At 25.6% G+C, this 24532-nt stretch overlaps 1 protein-coding gene across 1 annotated transcript in view; it reads right to left on the bottom strand.

The window, feature by feature from the left end:
* Positions 1–24532, bottom strand: part of LOC129610150 (acid sphingomyelinase-like phosphodiesterase 3b) — a gene marked incomplete at its 3' end in the record, with an annotated part of 307142 nt that overhangs the window by 108652 nt on the left and 173958 nt on the right. The window contains exon 5 of the mRNA XM_055522556.1: positions 6739–6950. Coding sequence (XP_055378531.1) covers positions 6739–6950 — 212 coding nt within the window. The remainder of the gene's footprint in view (positions 1–6738; positions 6951–24532) is intronic.

Genomic DNA, 24532 nt, shown 5'->3' with positions numbered 1-24532 from the left:
TTTATAAACCAGTTTCTTCCATAACTCGAATGAAGAGTTATTCTTCCATAACGAGCACAGAAGATGAACCACAGCCTCGCCTCCTCCTCCTCCTCAGCACCTCCTGCAGGGATTGTGATAGTTCGCCGATGTGATAGTTCCCCGGGGGAGAAACATCAGACCCAATGTGCGACGCAGATGTAATTTTGATCAAAATTGTCTAGTCTGGCTGCATGGCTGTTGGTTTGCTCTATTGCCGCATTGTATAGCAATAGCTTGCACGTCGTTAGAAGAATCCATATGTGTTCCTTTTCAGGCAGAACTCCAAGAGTCGTTTCTTGCTTCACAAGCTCATCCACTCTGCATATATGTATATACTATTAAAATAATTTACGTTCCTCCAATGAACTTTTATATTTGATATTAATTGTAGTTGTTCATCATAGCTAATAATTTGAACAAGCCATCAACAAAGTCTGTCTGTTATGTTAGTACTCTAGGTCTATATACAACATATTTACGAATGAAACATTAATTGCTCTTTTTTATATAATTTGGTTTTTTTTTTCAATTCAAAGTCTTGAAAACTTAATTTCGAAACATTTTTAATTTCAACAACTTATTTATATACACATATAACAAAACCTAAAATATCTATGTTAATTTAATAACAAAGTGTTAACTGCTAATTTAACGCGAATAAAAATATTACAAATAGAGAGTATGGAGCATGAGTGATAGTGTTAAGTTTAAGCATATGCTAATCCCTTTTTATAATATCATTAAAAAATCAAATCACCTCAGCTTTTAAGTACTCCATTTTATATTGTCACAAAGCGCTGTGTTAATATTTAATAAAGCTGTTAAAAAATTTGTTCTCATTACATAGGTACTTGCTTGAATAACAAAAAAATCATAAAGTAATCTGAATTTTTCTTTTTGCCCATTTTCTGCGTAGAGAATTAGAATAATAAGATAATTAAAATATTTTTAAGTGCATGTATAAAAAGTGTCCTAAAAAATTATTTGTGATTTTGAAAATTTCAGTTAGTTTTATCTTTAAAATTATGATAGAACAGGCAAAATATGGCTATGAAAAATTTTATGTGAATTCCAATATTTAATAGTGGAAGACAATTTGGTCTAAATATATACAATATTTAATAGTGGAAGACAATTTACCAGAGATTAAAAACGATTTGATCAATTCGCTATGAGATATTGGACAGTATGATTTATTGACTCATGGCACCTAAAGCCATGTCTTTATGCCTCTATTCAATTTAGTGAAATAAAAATAATATCTTAATAAAAATTATTCAACCTTCGTGATACTAGGTAATATAAGTTATGATGGTGAGAAATTCAATGTCACAAATCTGAAGAACACCACTACAAAAAAAATTATTTAAATCATTCTGAATTCGGAATCAAACTTGAATTATAAAATTTGGTCATATTAAAAATTTTTAAAAAATAAAATCCAATAATTTTTTATTTTTAATTAAAAATTCGAATTACCCTCTCATCCAAGGTATAAAAAAATTAAAAATTTTTTTTTTTTGTTAATTACTATGTTATCACTATTTATTATATAATTCAGGTGATTAAAATATCTTACAGCTTGCCTGAGTACTTATAAGTTCTCTCCATTTAAAAAAAAATTAAACTTAAATTAAATATTACACGATAAAACAGCGTAATTAATTTGTTTAACTTACATTCATTCTAAAAAGGGATAAATTTTAATTATCCTTTAAAACTTATTATGCATATTATATAAGCATTATTATAATTTCGCAATTTGCATAATTTTTTTGTATAGGTAGGTAGCACATAATGTATGTAGTAGGTATATGTACATAATTTGTGTACACTTATACGCCATAGTACGATAATTTTTTTTTTCAAAATAAATAGAAACTACAACTTAAATTAATTTTTTTTTTTTTTATTTTAAACAACTATTAAAAATTTTTCACCGTTTTATGCGCTTATTCAAAAAAAAATTTTTTTTATTTAACTTTAATGTTTTCTTTTAAATACTAAAATTTACATAATATGTGATAAAAGTAAAATAACATTTATTTTCATATGGTTTTAAATAAGGATTAACAGAGATATTTTTAAGAGTTTAAATATAAAATTTTTGCCTCGCTAAATAAATATGTATTACGTGCATGTGCGTGCACCAAGTCGTTTTAAAGATAACATTATTAATATTGTGCTTGTTTGTAATTTAAAAGGACATGATTATAATATTATAAAGTAATAGCAGCAAGCGTATGTTGTATTGTAGAGCTGAGCATTACTATAATAAAGTTTGGTCGAATCAGGTTTGGACTTGTAACGTAGCATTTTTCCCTTGAGTAAGTAAAAATACTGCTTTTAAAAACAATTTAGATACTATATTATTAAAATTATACGAAATCATTCATATACGAAAATATTTCAAAAAAATTGCATACATCTAGGATAAGACAAAAAAAAAAATTTGAAAGATGCCTTAACATTGAACTAGAATATTAGGATTAATTGCGTGAGCTAAGAAAAAAAATTAAATTTTTTGATTGTATGACATTAATCATTAGTTTTCCGCATTTATAGAAATCCGGAAAATTTTGCAGTTTCGAAAATATAAGATTCCAAAAATACAAATTTCACAAATTTCTGGAAGTTATAACTTGATAGGGGATGGAGCTGCAGAAAATTATTCTTCCAACGAAATGTACTATTTATTAGTGTCAAAAATGTGCTAAAATTTTAGACACTTACAAGCAGCGGTCGATATAAAAGAAAGACGATATAAAAAATTTGAAAGCAACGTATTTTAGATAACGGTAAATTTTAGGGATCATATTGTTTTTCCAAAGCTCAAATATGGTATATCATGGTAGAACAAGACAGCCACTACTTTTTTGCATTTGAAGTATTTCAAAAACGTTTGTTGTTTTGTTACAGCAAAGAGTTAAAAAATAGAATTTTTAGGTTTTTGGGGGCTATAACTTTTGAAGGGGGAGATAGGTAAAAATTTTCTTCTACGAAAATTAGTTTCCAATAAAGATGTATGTAATTATACGAAATTTCATAGATTTCCATTTTCAAAAGTGTAGAAGTCTTGTACTCATGTTCACAGACAGAAAGACTGGTGTATAAAATGAAACTAATAAACAAATATTTTCAAAAATACTTTGGTAAATTCGAAGTGTAATTTGAACGTTTTTAATATTTTGACACTATAAAAATTCTTATGCTGGAAAAATGAAGACACTCTTTGAAATTTACTGAAATTAATACATTGCAAATTGTGCGAAACAAGAAAATAGTCATAATTTTGAGTTCTGTTATACATATAATATATTATTCTTAGAATTCAAATTTAAAATATTTACTTTTACAAATTAACAAAAAATTACGTTATTACTCGTAAAGTGTTTAAAACATTAAAATCTTGCAATATTAAATTGAAATTTCAATTTTTAACTCCACATATTATTTTTCAACATTTTAAAATGAATGGAGAGTACTCAAAATGCATAGGAGATGTCTTCTATTTAGGAGATAAAGATACTTAAAATACACCACTTTTGGTCTTATTAATGACATCGTAAATCTTAAATGTCAATATTTTTGTGTTTGTGCGAGTAATTTTGTATTAATATCACTTATACATATACACACCATGTAAAAGGTAATTATTTCACAGTTCTCATTTCACAGATATAGTATAAATGTACTAAATTTCTATCAACAAATTTTGCATATCTTTATTCACCGGTAAATAAGCAATGACGTGAAAACAAAAATTTTTTGCATTCTAGACAAACTTCGAAATTTTTTGCTCTTTTCTCTTTTTAATTTTGTTCAAAATTCAATAGAAGACAATAATAATTAGAGTGTAATCATGATAATTTCTCTCATTTTTCGAAATTTATGCCTATTTTATAAGCTTTCATATTAAATATATAAGACCTTAAAACGAATCCAAACTTAAACCAATAAACATTGAAAATACCAAAACGGATATAGAATCATGATTTTTTGTTAGAGAAGGAATAAAACATAAATTTTTCCACAAAATGATTGTATTTTGAAAAACCAAAACAAAAAGAAGGAATTTTTGTTTTTGTTGAAAAAAAAAACAAAATTGCATTAAAATTTGATAAAGGACAACAAAATTTAATTAAATGTGCACGCATTTTTCAAAATTAACTAAGTAGAAAACTTTATGACCTGCAAAAATTAATGGTAATTAAAGTGTTGAACCATGACATGCAAAATGAAAAAAATAAAAAGAAAAAAAAAAATAATAAAAATTTTTCAAAAGGTAATTTATGTTATAAGAAATGTGTGCCATCCTACCACATATATGTATGTATGCAGTGGCATACCAGAGTGTGTGTGTTGAATATTTGGGTAATTTTAAAATAAAACTTGCAATATAAATCGTATCTATTGTTACCCAGCAAAGGCAATTTTTCAACAATTTAACACCAATATTTTTGTTACAATACAATTATTTTTAATTTAAATTTATTGCAAGAATTTTATATTTTAGATTTGGTTTGACTCATTCAAAAATGCAGCTTTTTACTTGCGGTATGTTAGAGAAATTTTATAAATAATACATTTCGACAATATCTATGCCGATAACTTTTATTGACGAATTATAATTTATTATAATAAAAACTGTATGACGCTATAAAACTAGTGCATGATATCCATGCACTAGCCCTATGCTCCTTCTAGGAGTCAATAAGGAAAAAAAAAAATAATAAAAAATAGTTCTTGAATCCGAGATTTTTCTCTGAAATATCTAATCAGATTTTTCTCTTTCGTTCAACTTTCTTCCTGTGTACTAATACATATTGATTTATTAGTAGGTAGCAAAGATCTATTTAATGTTTCCTAAATTTGATTTAAAAAGTAAAGAACATGTCATTCATGTGCTGTTAGTTAATTTATATTTTAAATACATTATAATTGTACGAACCTATGTTCGAAGGGCTAGAATGCGATAAAAATCGTTAAAATTTCTTGACTCCTTGTGCAAAAGTTATTTAATCGTTTATTATGGAAGCGATTGAAATTAAAGAGCTGAAATTTTACAAAATGGAAGCTCTGGAATAATTACAAAATTTCAGAATATGGAATAAGACCATCAATGAAATTCCTTTGAAATAATTATGAGTGCATATGGTAACTGCCACATATATAAAAGAACTGCATCTACCTAAAAAACCCATAAGTATTTGTGAAACAGTGTGACAATGTAGTTAACATACAGCACTTGAAATCACTCATTTGCACGGGTATTAGAGAGTTGACACGGTTTTCTCTACCTTTTCTCGTACTCCCTCAAAATTTAAAGTTTTCGTTTTCTCCGAAAAGAATTGCAAAAATTAAAAAGATGTTATTTTGGTTCTTATCGTTAGTGTTTTATAATGGTGGTCTATCTTCAACATAGTAAATTAATTTGAATAATTTTATTTTGGAATACGCCATATAGTTTAATAAGTTATTTATTTGGGGAAGTAATTTATACTATCAAAAATATTCAAAAATAATTGTATAAAATTTTATTGATTTAATATTGGCTCAACTACAATTGTAATCCTTTTCATAAAAAATGTAAGAGTAATACGATAATTAACTAAAATCAAAAATTATTAAAAAAACGTAAGTGTCTTTTTTATAAGCCATTAGTTAAATCCTCACTCTTGTTTAAATGAATTTTTTTTTTATAAATCCAAAAACAGAAACTACCAATTCATTTCACTAAACAAAAAAAAAAATTCAATTCTGAAAACGAATTTAAAAAATATTTCAATAAAATACTATTAATTTTTTTTTTTTTGTATATAATATTTCACATATAATATGTATGTTTGTGTGCATGTAATCCTAATAGACCATTAAACGCTCCATTGAATTGCAATATACTTTATAATAATATTATTATGTATATAGAGAATGTTATGTATAGAAAATGAGAGAAAAAAAAATTATATCCTAAGCTCGCATACAATAAGCGTTCATTATATTATTTGAACATATACTCAACTACATTCATGTATATTTGTATGTGGGTAAAGAAGACATAGAAAACCTTATATTAAATCCATTCAACATAATGTAATTTTTACTGAATACATAAAGATAACATAGAAGAAAATAATACTATATGTAATTGTATATATTTGTTGATTTTAATCCTTATCGTATTACATTTCTATTAACAAAAACACAAAAAGGAAAAAAAAGGATTTTGTCTTTTTTGATTCTTAAAATGTTAAACATTGTAAATTGTAATATTTAACAAATAACTTTATGCTCATTTCATTAACATGAGCTCAATAAATTTGTATACATAAAAGTATGTATATATTATATATAAAATACAATATATATATATATATAGAAAAACTAAAGAAAATTAAATGCTATTGACATTCATGCTATGTGAATAAGCATACTATAATAATTGTATTAGTATTTAGAAAAATAATAGACTTTTGTAATTTTATAATAATTTAAAAAATAACAAGAAACATATTCAATTTCATAATATTAAATTACAGAACTAGTAAGGCTAATAATATTATACAAAATCTATACAACATAATAATAAAATTATATAATAACGTATAGACTTTTTAAGAATTTTCAGTTTTGTTTAATATTATATCCTTTCTTATAGTTTAATTTAATAGTCGTATAGGCATTATATACAAAATTATATTATATCAGTTTAATTACCTTTTTCAAATGTTTGTAAGGCTTCTGATGGTAACCATTGTCTCCATTGTTCACCTAAACGATGAAAACTAATATCTGGTCCATCATTATGTCCCAATACAGGGAAAACAAATTGTGATGAAAATGTTCTACCAAATAAATCTGTTATATTACGTAAAATTTCTAAACGGTGGGGTTCCAATCTACGACGAGATGAATCTGATAGACCATCACTGAAAATATACAAAATATATTATGTAAGGAAATGAATTTTTTTTTTGTATGATAAATTAAAAAATTTCAATTTTATAAATTTTTATAATATAGCTAATTATATCTAATTATAATACTAAAAATCTTATAGGTGATAATTTCAACATTATAAAGAGCTTTAGCAAAATAGTGTGGAAGTTAATTATAATTTTTTTATATTATTTTAAAAATTTCTTTGTAATTTTATAAAATTCTGACTGATTAAAGAAATTTTAATATGCTTTCATACAGTTTTGACTTAATAATTAAATCATCTGAATATCTATAGCTTTATTTTTAAATTTTTGACCAACAACACAATTATTATATGAGTTTATTATAGTTGGTTGCTTATACATAACGTATACCATTCTTTCATTGAATATAATCCAGCAACATTTGATACCAAAATTAACAACTAGTTCTTTAGCTCCTTAGAAAAAGTAAATTAGAAAAAAGTAATCATTAGATTCATTTTTACCGTCCTTTCATCCGCCCGAACGTCCATTTGTCTGTTTACAAAACTTCTACACTCTTTGATAGAAAACTGATATTTTATATACACAAATAGATCTTTGCTAAAAATTTATTTCTGTGGATAAAAATTTCATTCCCCCCCACTGGTTTTTTAACCTATAGTTGTTTCGGAATTACAATAATTATTTAAAATCAGCATACGCAGGAGACTAGTGACTTGCTCTTTCACCGCAATGCAGTATATTTAACTATTACAATGATCGTTAAAATTAATCGTTTTCTCAAAGCCGCTTTTTTCCAAATTTTTGGTATGCTTTTCTTCTAGACGATGGTGTTGCAAAAATGAGGTATATCATAGCCGTTTAGATACTACTAAATAACTTTTTTCGTTAAAAAAATTTTTTTTTCCATCTTTATATCCCATCTCAAGTTATCGCGACTTCATAATCGTAAAATTTCAATTTTCGCCGCCTATTCCGAAACTGTCATCAAAATATTTAGTTATTTATTTTCACTCACCCACTTAACCATCAAATTTTACCATTATTTTGACAACCCTTTATTAAAATGTTCTTATCTTATCCTAAAGTTATGCAACGATTTTGATGTATTTTCGAATATTAATGAAAATATTTGATATTCTGTAAGTAAATTACCTTTTTTAACTTTGTTCAAGGGAAAAATGCTTCTTTATAAAACACTGGTTTGGTTCGAATTTATATAATTATTAAATTTCTTAAAACTAAATTGAATAAACTGACCTAAATTATATTATGCCATTAAAAAACACCGACAATATTTTTAATTTTCAAATTACTTAAACAAAAATCAATCAATTAGAAAACACTATAATTTTTTAACTGATTGCCATTAATTATACCCGTACTAACGTATGTTCGAAGGGTATACTAAATTTGCCTTACCGTTTGTAACGCTAAGAAATAACGGTCTTAGATATAGACTCAAGTGTATGTTTTTGACCAGCGTCAAATTCTGAGTTGATTTAGCTTTGTCTGTCCGTCCGTCCGTCCGTCCGTCCCAACGATAACTCAAAAACTAATGGAGCTAAGTTCACCAAATTTTCACATATGATTTATTGTAGTAAGTGCCAGAACCCTATTTAAATTGGACATGATCGGGGCACCGGTTCGGGCAGCTGCCATACAACTTAAAAATTTATTTTGCTATATCTCAGAAACTATAAAAGCTGTGGTATTGAAATTTCACACAAACGAATATGTTAGTAGGGCCAATGTGTCTCATAAAAGTCGTTGAAATTACTTGGCTCCTTCTGGTACCTGCCATACAACTTCAAGAGTTATTTGGCTGTATCTCAGAAACTATATAAGCTATGGTATTGAAATTTCACACAAACGAATACACCAGTAGGGCCAATGTGTATGATAAGAGTCGTTGAAATTACTTGGCTCCTTCTGGTACCTGCCATACAACTTAAATAGTAGTTTGGCACACACAGTATTTTGAAAAACACATAGTACTGAAATTTTGCATACATTAATATGGTAATACGGCAACCTAAAGTCATCGTCTGTCGCATAGTCAGTTATGGCATCTTTATTTGCACATAGGATAACAAATTCGTACGGGTATCACAGAGTTGACAAGGTCAACTCTATTTTTTTTCTCGTTTTTTTATGTATTTTGCATAACTTATTAAAATTGTTATTTTGATCTTATACAATATGCAATTGTATTTGTAATACATGGCTAGTTGTAGTTGGATAGCTTTTGTTTCTTGTACCAAAATAAGAGACTAGTAATAAAATTGAATGTGAATCATGTAGGATATTTTTTAATTCGTTTTTTTTTTATTAAAAAATAAATAATAAAAAAATAAAATTAAAATATAATTTAAAAATTGTTTGCAACAAAAATCAGCGTGGACATTAAAAATCTTTTGTTAAATTAAATTTTCTCTCTTAATTTTCATTTTGTGTGTCTATCGCTTCCTTTATTCTTGGTTTATTCTCTATACATATAATGTCATCTAATAATTATTATTGTGCTTCAAAACATATACTCTGCTATATATGAAATAAAATGATAAAAAGAATAATAAAGTTGTGCCATAATACAAAGAGTATTCAATTTGAAGTTTCATAGGTAGAAATCTTATAGTAACACTAATGAGTAAGTAATTTTATGGTTGTTCCATTCCGAAAGTCAAATTAAATCGAAAATGTATATTCGGCGGGTGTTATTCCAAATGAAATTGTTTTGATAAAGTAATAGCACAGGCACTAACATTGTTTTCATGATTCCAAAAAGCAATTTTGTTTGACAGAGTCTTAAAATACTTATCATTCCGAGCATTGGGAAAAAGTTGGCCTGATCGATCATAGTGTTTAAAATTTATGAAATATTTTTTATTTTTTTCATAAAAAATTTTTCAATTCTATGAACGAATTGGAATAACCATAACATTTAAAATTTTTAACAGTACAAAAAATTATCTTTTGTGAGAAAAATATTGCATTGAAATGCAAATTTTCCCATTCTATCTTTTTATCTTTTTTATATAATTTTTTTTAATAAAGTTATAAAACCATTCTTCTCAATTTTTGTGTTTTATTTGCTTTTTTATAGTTTTTCCCCATTTTTTAATTTTTTTTTATTAGAAAAGATGAAAATATCTACACACACAAAGTTAATGTTCATATTATAAATTCATACAGGATGATTAGGGAAGGTATACAACGCCATATACCATTTGCTAAAGGGTCAAAAATGGATAAAACTTTTGTTCTGGGCTACGTACTCTATCTTTTAAAGTTTTGTGAGTTACAGGGATTTTAACAATTTTTCACGAAATTTCTACTTCTTCATACATGTATTGATTTTAAGTGTTTGAAGGTTCTCTCTGTTTCGGAACGGAAGTTATAAACAAAAAAACTTAGATAATATGTTATAATTTCGCCAAATTTTCATTTAAATCCTTGTAGCTCTGGAACTAATCCCATTTAACACTATGTTTCGATAAAAAATTTTACTCATTTTTGGTCCTCTACCCAATCGTATGTAACTTTTAACAAGTTGCTAAATCACCATGTATAGACATGTATGTAGGTATCTATAAGGAGAAAAATTTTTGAGTCATGGCCAGAAGTCATAATAAAAACAATTTTTTTTTATTAAAATATAGAAAATTTTTTATATTAGTGGTATCGGGCTGTTTCTGTTATTCGCGTAATGAAAGTGATATTTTCAAAATTTTTATCGTCAATTTAGTCATTGGACTGAGAAGAGAGTAAGTAGCTTTATTATACCCGTACGAACGTATGTTCGAAGGGTATACTAAATTTGCCTTACCGTTTGTAACGCTAAGAAATAACGGTGTTAGATATAGACTCAAGTGTATGTTTTTGATCAGCGTCAAATTCTGAGTTGATTTAGCTTTGTCTGTCCGTCCGTCCGTCCGTCCGTCCGAACGATAACTCAAAAACTAATTGAGCTAAGTTCACCAAATTTTCACAAATGATTTATTGTAGTAAATGCCAGAACCCTATTTAAATTGGACGTGATCGGGGTACCGGTTCGGGTAGCTGCCATACAACTTCAAAATTTATTTGGCTATATCTCAGAAACTATAAAAGTTGTGGTATTGAAATTTCACACAAACGAATATATTAATAGGGCCAATGTGTCTCATAAAAGTAGTTGAAATTACTTGGCTCCTTCTGGTACCTGCCATACAACTTCAAAATTTATTTGGCTACATCTCAGAAACTATAAAAGTTGTGGTATTGAAATTTCACACAAACGAATATATTAATAGGGCCAATGTGTCTCATAAAAGTCGTTGAAATTACTTGGCTCCTTCTGGTACCTGCCATACAACTTCAAAAGTTATTTGACTATATCTCAGAAACTATAAAAGCTGTGATATTGAGATTTCACACAAGGGAATATATTAGTAGGGCCGATGTGCTTGATAAAATTCGCTAAAATTTCTTGGCTCTTTCTGGTAGCTGCCATACAACTTCAATAGTAGTTTGGCACAACCAGTATTTTGAAAAACACATAGTACTGAAATTTTGCATAAATTAATATGGTAATACGGCAACTTAAAGTCATAGTCTGCCCCATAGTTAGTTATGGCACATTAGTTATTCGCACATAGGATAACAAATTCGTACGGGTATCACAGAGTTGACAAGGTCAACTCTACTTTTTTTCTCGTTCTTATTAAATTTATGTTAAAAGTTTTCCAAAAAATTTAACAATGTTAAACGCGCTTCTAATTAGAATAGCTGTGTAGTTATTAAATAACGGAATTTTTATAATTAATCTTAGAAGTTTTGTAATTCATTGTATTTTGCACAGCGTATACGTTATAGTTCCAGAGCAGTTCCCGAGTTTATTAATAATTATTAGTAGTGCAAATAATGTTAGTAGTGCATGTTACTTAAATTTACACTATAACATTTTATTTTGTATTTAATACTTGGTACGGAAATCTAAATTTTAGTTACTTGAATTTTATGATACAAAAAAAATGTCGTAAAAGAACATGTTCAAATTAGTAATTTAGTTATTACATCAAGGGTAAATGGGAAACTGCAATTATAATCGAGTTATAAAATTTGTCTTTTTTGCTAATTTTTGCAAATTCGAAACAAAAATACTTTGTTGGTGTTTCATTACAAAAGGAGTTGTACAAAGAACAAGTAAACGAATTTATATTGATAATTTCCTATTACCTTATCCCAAAATATATGGCAAGCCTTACTTTGTGAAAAAGGTTGGACATTAAACGGGCGATATTTACAAAGAAGTTCCATGGTAACAGGCACGGGAATTTTTTTTTTTCAAAAATATGATAAGTCTATATTAAAATGCATTTTAAGTTAACATTTTACCGTCAAGGCGTGAAAAATCCAATTTGCAAGCTGTAAATAATATTATGCAGGAAATTTAAATTTTAGAATAATTTGCATATTTAGTGGGCATACTTAATTTTCTTTAGAAAGTAAAAATTTGTTTTGCATACGAAATTGTTATTTTTATAAATCGACAAATAAATTTTGTAAAATGCACATAATTTTCAATAATCAAATTGAAATCGAATGGAAAAACGACATCGAATACGTTGTAGATGTACATTGTGTAAAGTACTGTAAGTAAATTTATTTTACCTTATGCAACTAAAATACACATGCCGAAAATAATTACTCAATATTGCATCCCGTAATATTTGCTCTCTTATTTTTTTCTGATAACCTACTTCATGAAATTCAGAGGATATCCAAAAATTTTCTTCTATAACTCGCATGATACATTATCATTCTGGTTCATGTTGAATAACACATTAATGTTAAAGAACAATGAAATTGCTTTTACCAAAATGTTCTTTAATTTTCAACTGTTCCAATTTAATTTTTTTATCTAAAGCAGTTAGAAACTTTTGACTTGCCATTCTTTATACCAACTACACAATTATTTTATTTATGAGCAAGTTTAAATCGTCTCAAAATATTTCAATCTTTAATACCATACACAATATTATTATGTATATAGGTAGATACAAATTATAATGTGTATATGTATGTGATTATAACCTCATCAAATTTAAAATATTTTACATAAAATTTTCATTGAATGTTGAAAATTCTTTTTAATATCATAATATTTCCTCATTTTCTGCATGGTCTACCAATTTTTAAGTATAAAATTAAACAAAAGAAAAAATAGAAAAAAAAAACATGAAAATTTTCTTTAAAACTTAAAGTTCACCTATTATAAAATGTTCGAAAATACTAAAGTAATAATATATTTACATAAGTATTCCCAATGGTATTTTCTCAAGGTATTCTTTTTCTCCCCCATAGGCAATAAAACTTTACTAAATAAAGTTTAGTTTTAAATTTATTTCTATTCATCTGTAAAATTTAAGTATTTACAGTTGAATCGGTCCAGAATTTTAATTACTCAAAAAGAAAGATTTTCCTTTTCAACAAAAGAAAAAAGGTTCCCAAATCTTTCTATCATCAAACATAAAAATTGTTCCGCTTATAACTTTCAAAAATTCTCATATATCTTTCCGCACATACATACATATTTACTTACACGTAATTTTGGTTTGTATTGAATAAGAAAAATATTTTCCCTTTTGAGTTTACTTTTTTTTTTGTGTTTGAAAGAGATTATACGAGTAGTAGTAAAAGATGTTCCAAAAAGAGTGTTTCTTTCAGGTTTTTAATTTGAAATGTACAGTGAACAATATTTTTTAAAACTATAAAATTTTATGTGAATATTCATGTGTTTAGTAATGAAATAATATTTGAGAAATGAGCATTATTATAATCAATAGCAAAAAATTTAAAAAAAAATCGTTTCCATAAGTTCTCATTATTGCACAAGCATTTCCAATCTCGCAATTCCAATGAATCTCGCAAAACTGGGAATGTCAATAAGAATAGAAGCAAGAGAATTACCTTAAGCACAACTGATATTAATTGTAAGAAAACAAAAATGTTATCAATATTTAAATTCTTAAATATTGATAACATTTTTGTTTTCTCAATATTTAAATTTGACATTAAGTCTAATGTCAAATTTAATTAGTTTTAATAAAAACACCGAATCTTAAACCTAACAAATTTCTTAACAATATCAATACAATTTGAATTAAATTCTTTAAAAAATGCTCTGCACAATTCTATTCACTTCATTATATACATAGGCAGTATATAGGCACAATAAATTAAAATTGCTTGAATGTAGTACGTACCTAAACTAGAGAGAAACAAATAATATTTTAGGTATATTAACAAACGCCCCCTAATTTATGCAACATCAACTTATTTCTTTTTAAAAAGAAAATATTTTAATAGTCTTTTATATAAGTTTGTATATAAACAATAAACCGTTTTAAGTATATATGTATTTTTGAATAGTATATTCATGAAATATACATATAAAGAATCCATTTATAATAGCGGATGCAGTCTATTTCCGCCCCGGAAACTATAAACTCTATAACCTTGTTGAAAACTTTATTTTATTGTTTTTCTATTTTATCTTTTTCTTTCCTTTTTTCGGTATTTTGCTTATTACTTCTTTTCACGAACAATAAATTCCCAGACTCTTAAATCTTTGTTTTGCAAATTTTATACACGTGCAAGTATTATTATGTGTAGATGTCAAGTCTAATGCAGTTATTCTGAATTTGATAATCCATGAGCAGTATGCATGCATGAATGTAAATCGTATGACTTTTTATACAAGTTTATAAATAAGGTGCTATATTCATCATATAGCGAATTCCAAAGCCGTTTATTCCTACTAGTTTTTATGTTTCTTGCTAAAATATTCATATTTAAAAGGTACCATAGGTTCTAGAATAATGTGCCAAAATGAGTTGAATAATTTGATTTGCAGGAAATATTGTCAAAAGAAAGCAGGAAATATTCCAAAAATTGTGAAAATAGTTTCATGTGCTGCCAGAAATTTCACCCATTTAGGGATATTAGAGTCGATAATATTGATTTTCCGCACTCTATCATAATAGCTTACTGCATTCGTAAATTTAAAATTGTTGAATTTAAGTGTATTAGAATTTATAATACATACGTAGATCAATATCCCAGAGTATAGCAAAAGGAATTTTAGCTAATAAAATTTTTATCTTTTCTGGACACAATCTTTGTATTTTATGTACATATTATGTATATATACTAAAATTTTTGTATCAACATTTTTACATATTACTACACACTGAATAGTAAGGATAATCAAAGCTAAAAGGAAGAAAAGATAATGTACAAAAAGAAATACAACATAAACTATATGTAAAATAAATGAAATCTGAAAATAAATTAGCTTTAAGGTAATCCATGTTGTTAGACACAAAAAAATAAAAATATAAAAATATAAGGGAAAAAAAATTAAGTAAAGAAAGGATCTCTTTTTCTTGAACCTAGCCATAATAAGAAGATTAATCAAAAGAAGTTTCCTTTATTTTTTTTTTATTTTTATTAACCCACAATATTTCACATTAAAATATATAAATCTATCCAAGCATTATTTAAAGATAGGGTGATCTTCAAGAGTAAGAAATTACTGTTCCAGCGTTAGGTAACAGATAGAGAAGATATCAAGTTTTTTTTATCGGGAAGAAGAAAATTTTGCATACTATAGTTTTGAATGTTTCAGGTATAACGGGCCTTGCCGTAATCCATATGTATAAGCAATGTCTGACCTTTTTTATGGAATACCAACGAAGCATCTTTTCGTGTTATTTCAATCAAATTTTTCTATTTCAGTCTTAGCTCCAACAAATGAGCTCTTTATGAGAAGTTTTCAAAAAAGTGGTTTAGCCAAATGTTCTGTTCTCTTATGGATATGTCAATTTCATCCCTAAATTGTCTCCTTAATTTCATTCTAAGATTTCTAAAACATTCAAATTTGAAACAGTACTTCTCATTGCTTTGAAGTAGCATGGTCTTCTTATAAAAGCGAAAAAATTATAAAGAACAAAAAACAGTACGTAAACGATGCGGTGAGCCCATGGAATGGATTCACGTTAAAAAATAAAATTTAAAATAAACCGGTTTCTCTTTAAATCCAAAAAACGTGCTTCTTGCTTAACAATAATAATAAGGGAACAAAGAGAAAACACAAGTTTAAAAACATAATGTTAGCGCGCTAGGACATGGCATTAATTAAGTATTAAATTAGTATTTAATTATTTAAAGTAGTATGTAATTTTTAATATGTGTTATAACCCAACATCAACATGATTCATTCAAAATGGTACAAAATATTTTGAAACACCCTGGAATAAAATCAATAAAGTTAAACATAATATCATAATGTACATTATATTAATAGGTAAATCGTAAATTAAGAAACATATGGAAAAATATGGTATACCATGTAGTTAAGTGAATGAATTTGTTAAATTATAAAATATATATATTATTACAACAGGAGTATAGCATAGAAACTGATGACGTTTTACAGATGCTATACCACAATATAAAATAAGAGAAAATAATATACTAGAAAATTATTTTTAAGATCAAAAATCAAGAAAATGAAAAGAAACATACTCGTACTATAACTAGTTATACAATATAAATACATAAGGTAAAGTAGAAAAAATAAAATAAAAATAAATTACAGAAAATTGTAAAGAAAAGGAATTATGCTAACCAAATATCATAAGAATAAGAGAATTCTAACATATTTAAAGAATACAGGACTCATACATATTTTAAAGTGAATTTTCATATTACATAATTAATGTTCTTAATTCTGAGCGATTACATTATAATATACCTAGTAATATATAAAGTAATATATTATTATTTATACATATATACCTACTTCTTAACATATAAATATAAATTTCGGTACTTATATTTTCATTACATGCTATATTCAAATTAAAAAACGAAAAATCATTGTTATATGGTTATTAAGGATAATAAAACGTAAATGAGATAATTTTGTTATGATTTCACCTGATTTATTATTAATTGTAAATAATTAAGAAAGATTTATTATAAATTATTATATATAGTATGCATGTGGATATTTGTTGTGTATTTATAATGAGTACAGGAGATTATAAAAATTTTGGATAAATGATTTTTAAATTCGAATTTTTACTGGAATTACTGGTACAGAATGCTATGGTAATTTTGTTAGTAATTTGTGAACTTATAATGCAGAGTAGCAGAGAATATCACCGGCCTCACAAAATCTACACAAGAGGAAGTCCAATATCCTCAGTTGATGCTGATGATACCTTACTGTAGTTAAGTAACTTAAAAAAGGTTATTTTAAGCTCCCCTAGCATGGAGAAACTCATTTCTGCCGCAAACTCTACTTGTGAAATTTGGTGTTATCGCATAATCTCAATTATTGTTTAAAATGTAATTTGCAAAAATGTTTCCTTTTTGATAAAAAGTTCATTAAATTAAGAGATGAATTTCAACTGCATTATGTAATTGTTTAACAGACCTACTAAAACCAAATGTGTTTGATTTGTGCTACTGTCCATAGTGTTATTAATCTTTCATTATTTAAAATCAATGAAAAATCGACTAAATCATAATTCTTGAATTTGCGCAATTTACGCAATTCTTAAGTTTAAAATTCTTAAATAGGAGCCTTGCGTTGGTCTTATCACCACTACCCGTGACATAATTTTTCTTATTTCTGTGCCAATTTACGAAGGTAATTCTGGTTCTTGGACCTGCACTAATGTTGTGATATCATTGTAATATCATTCATATTTGCCATATAAATAAGGCAAATATTTAAAAATAAATTAACATCAAGCTATTTACTGCATTATTTATTTTGAATAGAATTTAGAATGCACCTTTTTAATCATTGAAATTTCCACAAATTATCAATTCATATAATTAATAAACATTTTAACAATATTTTTAAAATTTAACTGCACAAGAGCGGCATACCATTTATTATTTGATAACCAATATGTGTTTAGGAAAGAGAGCAATATTATTAAAGAATTAGCATATGTATACATTGATTTTATGCACATGTGTCGTGCCCTACCAGCGCTATAGGAAAAAATTCCATTACGTTAATATTTTTGAAGGATTTTTAATAAGAGTAATTACTAAAGATAAGACACAAAAGATATTATTGATAAATCTAAACCTTCAAAATATGTTGGGATTTGTTACACACACTTAAAGAAAGTATCTCAAAATTTAAATGATACAAAAAATTGAAAAAAAAATCCCTGGTACTTTATGTATCAATTTCCTTAATATTATTTACAGATGTTTACACATCTATATTACTGTTCGTGTTATTGTTAGTGTACATGTGAGGTTGTGTACATTAAATGACAGATCCCTTTAACATCTTTATTTTCTGTTGTCTAAAACATAAATTGAAAAAGTTTTTTTTTCCTATTTTTCATTTTCTATATGGATTTTTTTTTACAAACTCATTCTGATTACAGTTTTTTTTTTGTTTTATTTTATTTTATTTCATTAATCCTGGTATCTAAGAGGTCCTTCAAGTATATAAAGTTCAAAGTAAAGCTTTTCACTTTTCTCTGTTTTTTTTCTATTTAAATATCTTTCACTCGATTTTATATATACTTCAAGTTATGTATTATAAAAGAACATGTTGACCTATATGAGAGGCATATTTGAGAGGATAATGGTATAAAAAGCAAAAGAACCAACAAAAAAACAGTTTTTTTATTTTTCTATCGTAAGAGACAAAAGGACAACAAAAATAATAGACCCAGTCTTCAAGTAATCAAACATTTCTGTAAAAATCATTATAAGGATTTTCAATACCGTCATTCCTTTTTTGTAGTTGTTGTCGTCATTACTTTTAAGGAGTAATTTTGTTTTTTGCATTTTTTTCTGATTTTTTTTTAAGTAAATTTATCAATTTGAAAAAATAAGAAAGTTTTGGTTTTTTTCAGTCTGTCAAACAGAAGTTTTTAATACAAATTGTGTCTTAATCGTTTTTTTTGTATTATCTTATATAATATAACACTCGTGTAGATCTATATTAGGACAAGTTGTTACAATTTCTTGAAAAATAAATGAAGAACAAAAATTTTTTAAATATGAATTCTGGACAGGTCCTAAATTGTCAGTTAAATTTTTTCCACATAATCGAAACTGTAGTGAAATCACAATAATGTTATAGAAACAAACGATATATTTGATGAAAATTTCAAAATCAATATTCCGGCATTCATTTTTAATATTACTAGGTCATTAAGAATCATTCATTCTACAAATTTTCAATGTTACCCAAATTTTATTATTATATTTTGGGATTGCTCATTTTAAATGAATTTTCATTTATGTAGTTCTTTTCATATTACAATAACACACTTGTACATTATGAAGATTTATTAGCCCTGTTTTTTAGATTTAGTGCACATGAGAAATAATATTACTAAATTTATGTTTGAATTTCATTTTTTATGTTGAGAGTTTCATAAATTTTTAAATAAAAATATTTTAAAAAATATCTGCAGTACAAAATTTATTTTGATATTGCCAAACATAATAAATTCTTATTTCCAATAGTCTAGATTTTTACATTTATCATGGCATTCGTCAAAAACATTCATGATCAAAAAGTAGGATATATTTTTAATCAGTTAATGGTAATTGAGGTATTTTTAAATTATAACAATAAATTTTTGACTGAGTGCAAGAAAAATGCAATTTTTAAGGACGAAAATTCATTGTTATTGGGAAAACAGAATAAAATGCAAAACGTACCTTATTTTAAATCAGTCGCATATTTAAAACGTTCCAAACAACCATTTTTATGGTAATCAATACTGTTAATAAAACTAAAAATTTAGTTGTTAATTCAACTAATTTGACCATTTTATGGAACAATATTGTTTACATAAAATGTAATAAAATACAAAATTTTCGCATAAAATGTAAAATACTTAACATTTTGCGCTTAAAATAGAAAAGAATTAATATTCATACGTATAAAAGATAATATATAACTCAAAATTGTTTACGTAAAATGTAAAAAATACAATATTTTTGTATAAAACGTAAAAACTCAAAATTATTCATGTAAAATGGAAAAAATTAATATTCAGACATATTTAACAAAATACAACTCAAAATTGTTTACGCAAAATAAAACGTAAAAAACTCAATATTATTCATATAAAATGGAAAAAATCAATATTCAGACTTATTTAACAAAATACAACTCAAAATTGTTTACGCAAAATGTAAACAATACAATATTTTCGTATAAAACGTAAAAAACTCAATATTTTTCATGTAAAATGGAAAAAATTAATATTCAGACTTATTTAACAAAATACAACTCAAAGTTGTTTACGCAAAATGTAAACAATACAATATTTTCGTATAAAACGTAAAAAACTCAATATTATTCATATAAAATGGAAAAAATCAATATTCATAAATATGAAACATATCTAACTCAAAATTGTTTACGTAAAATGTAAAAAATACAATATTTTCGTATAAAACGTAAAAAACTCAATATTTCTCATTTAAAACGGAAAAAAAATCAAAATTCATACGTATAAAAAATATATAACTCAAAATTGTTTACGAAAAATGAAAAAAAATGTAATATTTTCGTATAAAACGTAAGATGTAAAAAAAAAAATTTTTCGTATAAAACGTAAAAAACTCAACATCTTTCATTTGAAACGGAATAAATAAATATTCATCCATATAAAGCGTATATAACTCAAAATTGTTTGCGAAAAATGTAAAAAAATGTAAAATTTTCGTAAAAATCGTTAAAAACTCAATATTTTTCATTTAAAACATAAACCTCTAATCGTAAGATTTTATAAAACGTAAATAATTCAATATTGTTTGCACAAAATGTAAAAAGAACACAGTTTTCATATTTTAAAACGTAAAAAATACAAGTGTAATTGGTACTCAGCAAAAGAAGTTATCTTTAAAAGTTTGATATATTATTTAGTTTGTCTACCTTAAATTTTTATTCATTCTAAATAAAGTTTTTATAAAGTTGAAATTCTAGTATGTAGACTTTTAACCTATATCCAACACTACATACCGCATTATATGATACGTTCATACTAATTGTCATTTGAACCGAAAAAGTTGAACAACTTTTAAAATAATACGAGCAATAATATTATTGTGTGTTACTTTATTTTCGATTACTTAAGAACACAGTCTAGAAAGTTAACAATTTCAATCTGTGTTTTTAACAACTCAAATACAGTTGAAAATTTTGTTATTATGAAAAAAAATTTTTTTCTTCTTATTCATGTAATGTTTATGCTGAGTTTGAGTTTTTTTTTCCTTAACCAGTTAAGAAAAAACAAAGCCAAAAACAAAGCAAAAAAAAATAAGGGAAAAAAGTTTTAAAAAAAGGACAAACTTTTATTTTAAATCGTCTATATTATTTTACTAGGATTCATTTTTTTACTTTTTTTTTATAATTTTTTCTAAAATATTCTTTGGCTGGCAACACGGTACAAAAACAAAATGAAAAGAGATTTTTTTTTTTCAAATCTGTTCCAAAACATTAAGTTGAAAAGCCTTGAAAGTGTTCTTCTAAAAAATTTTGATTTTGTTGGAAAATTGCTTTGAAAAAACAAAAAAAAAAATTTGAGAATAACGAAATTGAAGGAAAATCCTTTTTTTTTCCTTCTCTATATCCAAGTTTTTGTGCAATATCTGCGCTTATTTTTGTTCTTGTTTACTCATTCTATAATATTAAGTAATATTTTGAAAAAACAGTTTGTGTAACTAAAACCATATATTATGTACGTACTTAGGTTTATAAGTATAACTATAAAGAACACACATATGAATTGAAGGTTAAATTGTATGGAAAAAAAAAACATTACTTGAAGTAGAAAGCAATATAGTTTTCATATTGAAACGGCTTTTGAATTTTATTCAATAAGGAAAACAAAAAGAAAATTCTATCTATACAAAATGAAAAAAAAAAAAACAGAAGGATAAAAAGTGAAAATGAAACTAATTAAATACAATTTGACTTTTTGTATGTGGTTGAAACTCAAAAAAATATCAGCTATAATTGAGTGTATGATCCTAAATACACAAAAGATTTGATTCAAATAGAAAAAAATAAAAATCTAATTCTAAAAGAAAAGGTAATAGTTTGAAAGGAAATATTTTGAAAAAAATAAGAAAAACAAAAAAGGCTATTCACGCTATATAAAAAAAAATACTTCATTTCTAATATTCAAGAGGATAAATTGGGTGAAAACAGAAACAAAATTGAAAATTATTAGTTTGTTAACTAGAGTGCAACAGCAAATTCTCGTCTGACATATTAATTTTTAGTTTTTTAAGCTTATTTCAAGTAGGTACGATGAAAATGTTATTGTCAACATGAACCGAAAAAAAATTTCAAGAAAAATTTTTTAACAAGTTTTCATTTTTTTTTTGTCTCTATATAGACTTGTTGAAAGTTTATTTACGCAAGCAATTAAAAATATGTGTAAACAAAAGGAGTATAGAAACAGAAGTACTTTACACTTGAATTCGATTATATGCATATAATATGGGAACATTTTGGAATGAGAGGGTTAATAAGGATAATGCTATTATTATTATGTTATTATTATGTGATACTACACTGAGAAGAATGGTCACTATTTTGGCAGCTAAATAACAAAACTACAACTATATCTGGAGTTTGTAAAAAAAAATTTTACAAAATAGCAATATTTCCCCCTCTAAATTGAATACAATTTACACAATTTAGTGGTATACATAACTGATTTGTGACTTCATTTTTATAAAATTTGGAAAGAGAATGCTTAAGACAAGTTACGTAGTCTTGACTGTTATAAATAATTGCAAAAATAATAAAAATTCTATGCTGCATCGGCAATAATAATATATGTGTCGGAGTAAAGAAAGTGACTTATATTTTTTAACAGCGTCAGATAAAAAACATAGCAACTAATTTAGAAGAATGCAGTGCAATAAAACATGGTAGAAAATTTGATATTTTGACACTATCCCGATTTCTGCCAATTTTATTACTAGGAACATGCAATACAATAATCTTTTGAAATTTCGCCGATCTTAGCAATTAATTAATTATCCCGGCATAAATTTTGTTTTTAAATTAGAATTTTTTTGTATATTCAGAAAGTGTTAAATTTTCTTTCAGAAATATTTTTGTCAAATATATGTAAAATCTATAATAATGCAGTAAAACGTGCTAAAATAATAGAAAAGATGGCAACACTTTTTTATTTGTTGTCTTGAATATGTTTAGTTTTTATGCTACATATCAATATCCTTTAGATCTGAATTTATATACATAATACATATACACGTTTATAGGTTAATTTAAGGATGAATTGGCTACATAATGAACAAAATGAAACAAACATGAGAAAAAAGATGAAAACAAAAATTATTTTTTTTGTTTTTTATTGTTATCAAATATTTCGCGTGAGAAATTATTCTTGTGGATTTACAATAAGAAGAAATTACATACACAAATAAAAGACGAAAAAAAAATTCAAATATAAGTATGAAAACAGATCCAAATTTCTGTTGTTAACTCAACTGCAAGGACTATTACTGGAGTGGTGATAAATATATTCTTGTCATAATTTTTTTCCAATATTTTCGAACATATCTGAACTTAGCGCTATAAAGGTTTCTAGCAATAAATAAATATTATTAATAAATATTAAATTTATCTAAGTATATTATAAATTTTAAAAAATTCACAAATTTTTCTTAAATAACTTTAAAAATTAATTAATATTTTTAGCATTAGTTTTTTTTTCAAAAAAATATTATCAAAGGTTACGATCCTACGACATTTTTTTTGTTTTCTAAAACCATAAAATATAAAATGTCATTGCCATTACATAATTTTTTTTAAGAAATCTCCCTCGATACAGAAATTTTCATTTGAATACAGATAAATATGTAAAATTCATCAATTAAATTCTCTGACGTGAGTGGCACTCATTTGTGCGTTTTATATACAATTTTTCTCTTTCATAGGTATGGTGTGGTGTACAGCATTCATATTCGCTCTTGAAATTTGTATTCTCTTACCCTGCTGGCGTAAACAAATGGAAATTTTATAATTATGCTTTTAAGGTTTTTTATTTATTCTTCAGAAGGAAAGAAAAATTAAAAATTTTTTTACAAAATTGAAGATGAATGAATGAATTTCAGGATGAACGGTATTGTTTGTATTATAAGAATGTGAATCTGTCATAATAATCTGAGTTGCCCTTTAAAACTTTGTTTTTTTTGCTGCCTTTTAAATTTATTTTTAAATTCAGAATTTGGAAAGCATGAAAATACGTAGACTATTTATCCTTTAGAGATTTCAAGAAAAGAACAAAAAAGAAAAAGGAAAATAACAAAAGTAATACTGAAATTTTTTTGTTTACTTTATGTTTTTTCTTTTTTTTTTTTACTTCTAATCAAATCTCTAGACAAATAAAGTTACCTTGATAGTATCCTTGCTTGCTTCATAGAATTTAGAATTTTTGTATATACTAGGTACCATTTGTTTTCAGTTCAATTACATACAAACATACTCGTTT

This window comes from Condylostylus longicornis, unplaced genomic scaffold (assembly GCF_029603195.1).
Source record: "Condylostylus longicornis isolate FDR11 unplaced genomic scaffold, ASM2960319v2 ptg000044l, whole genome shotgun sequence".
In the NCBI taxonomy this organism is placed as follows: Eukaryota; Metazoa; Arthropoda; class Insecta; order Diptera; family Dolichopodidae; genus Condylostylus; species Condylostylus longicornis.
Note: the sequence above shows the minus strand (reverse complement) of the source record. Positions and strands in the feature narration are given on the sequence as shown.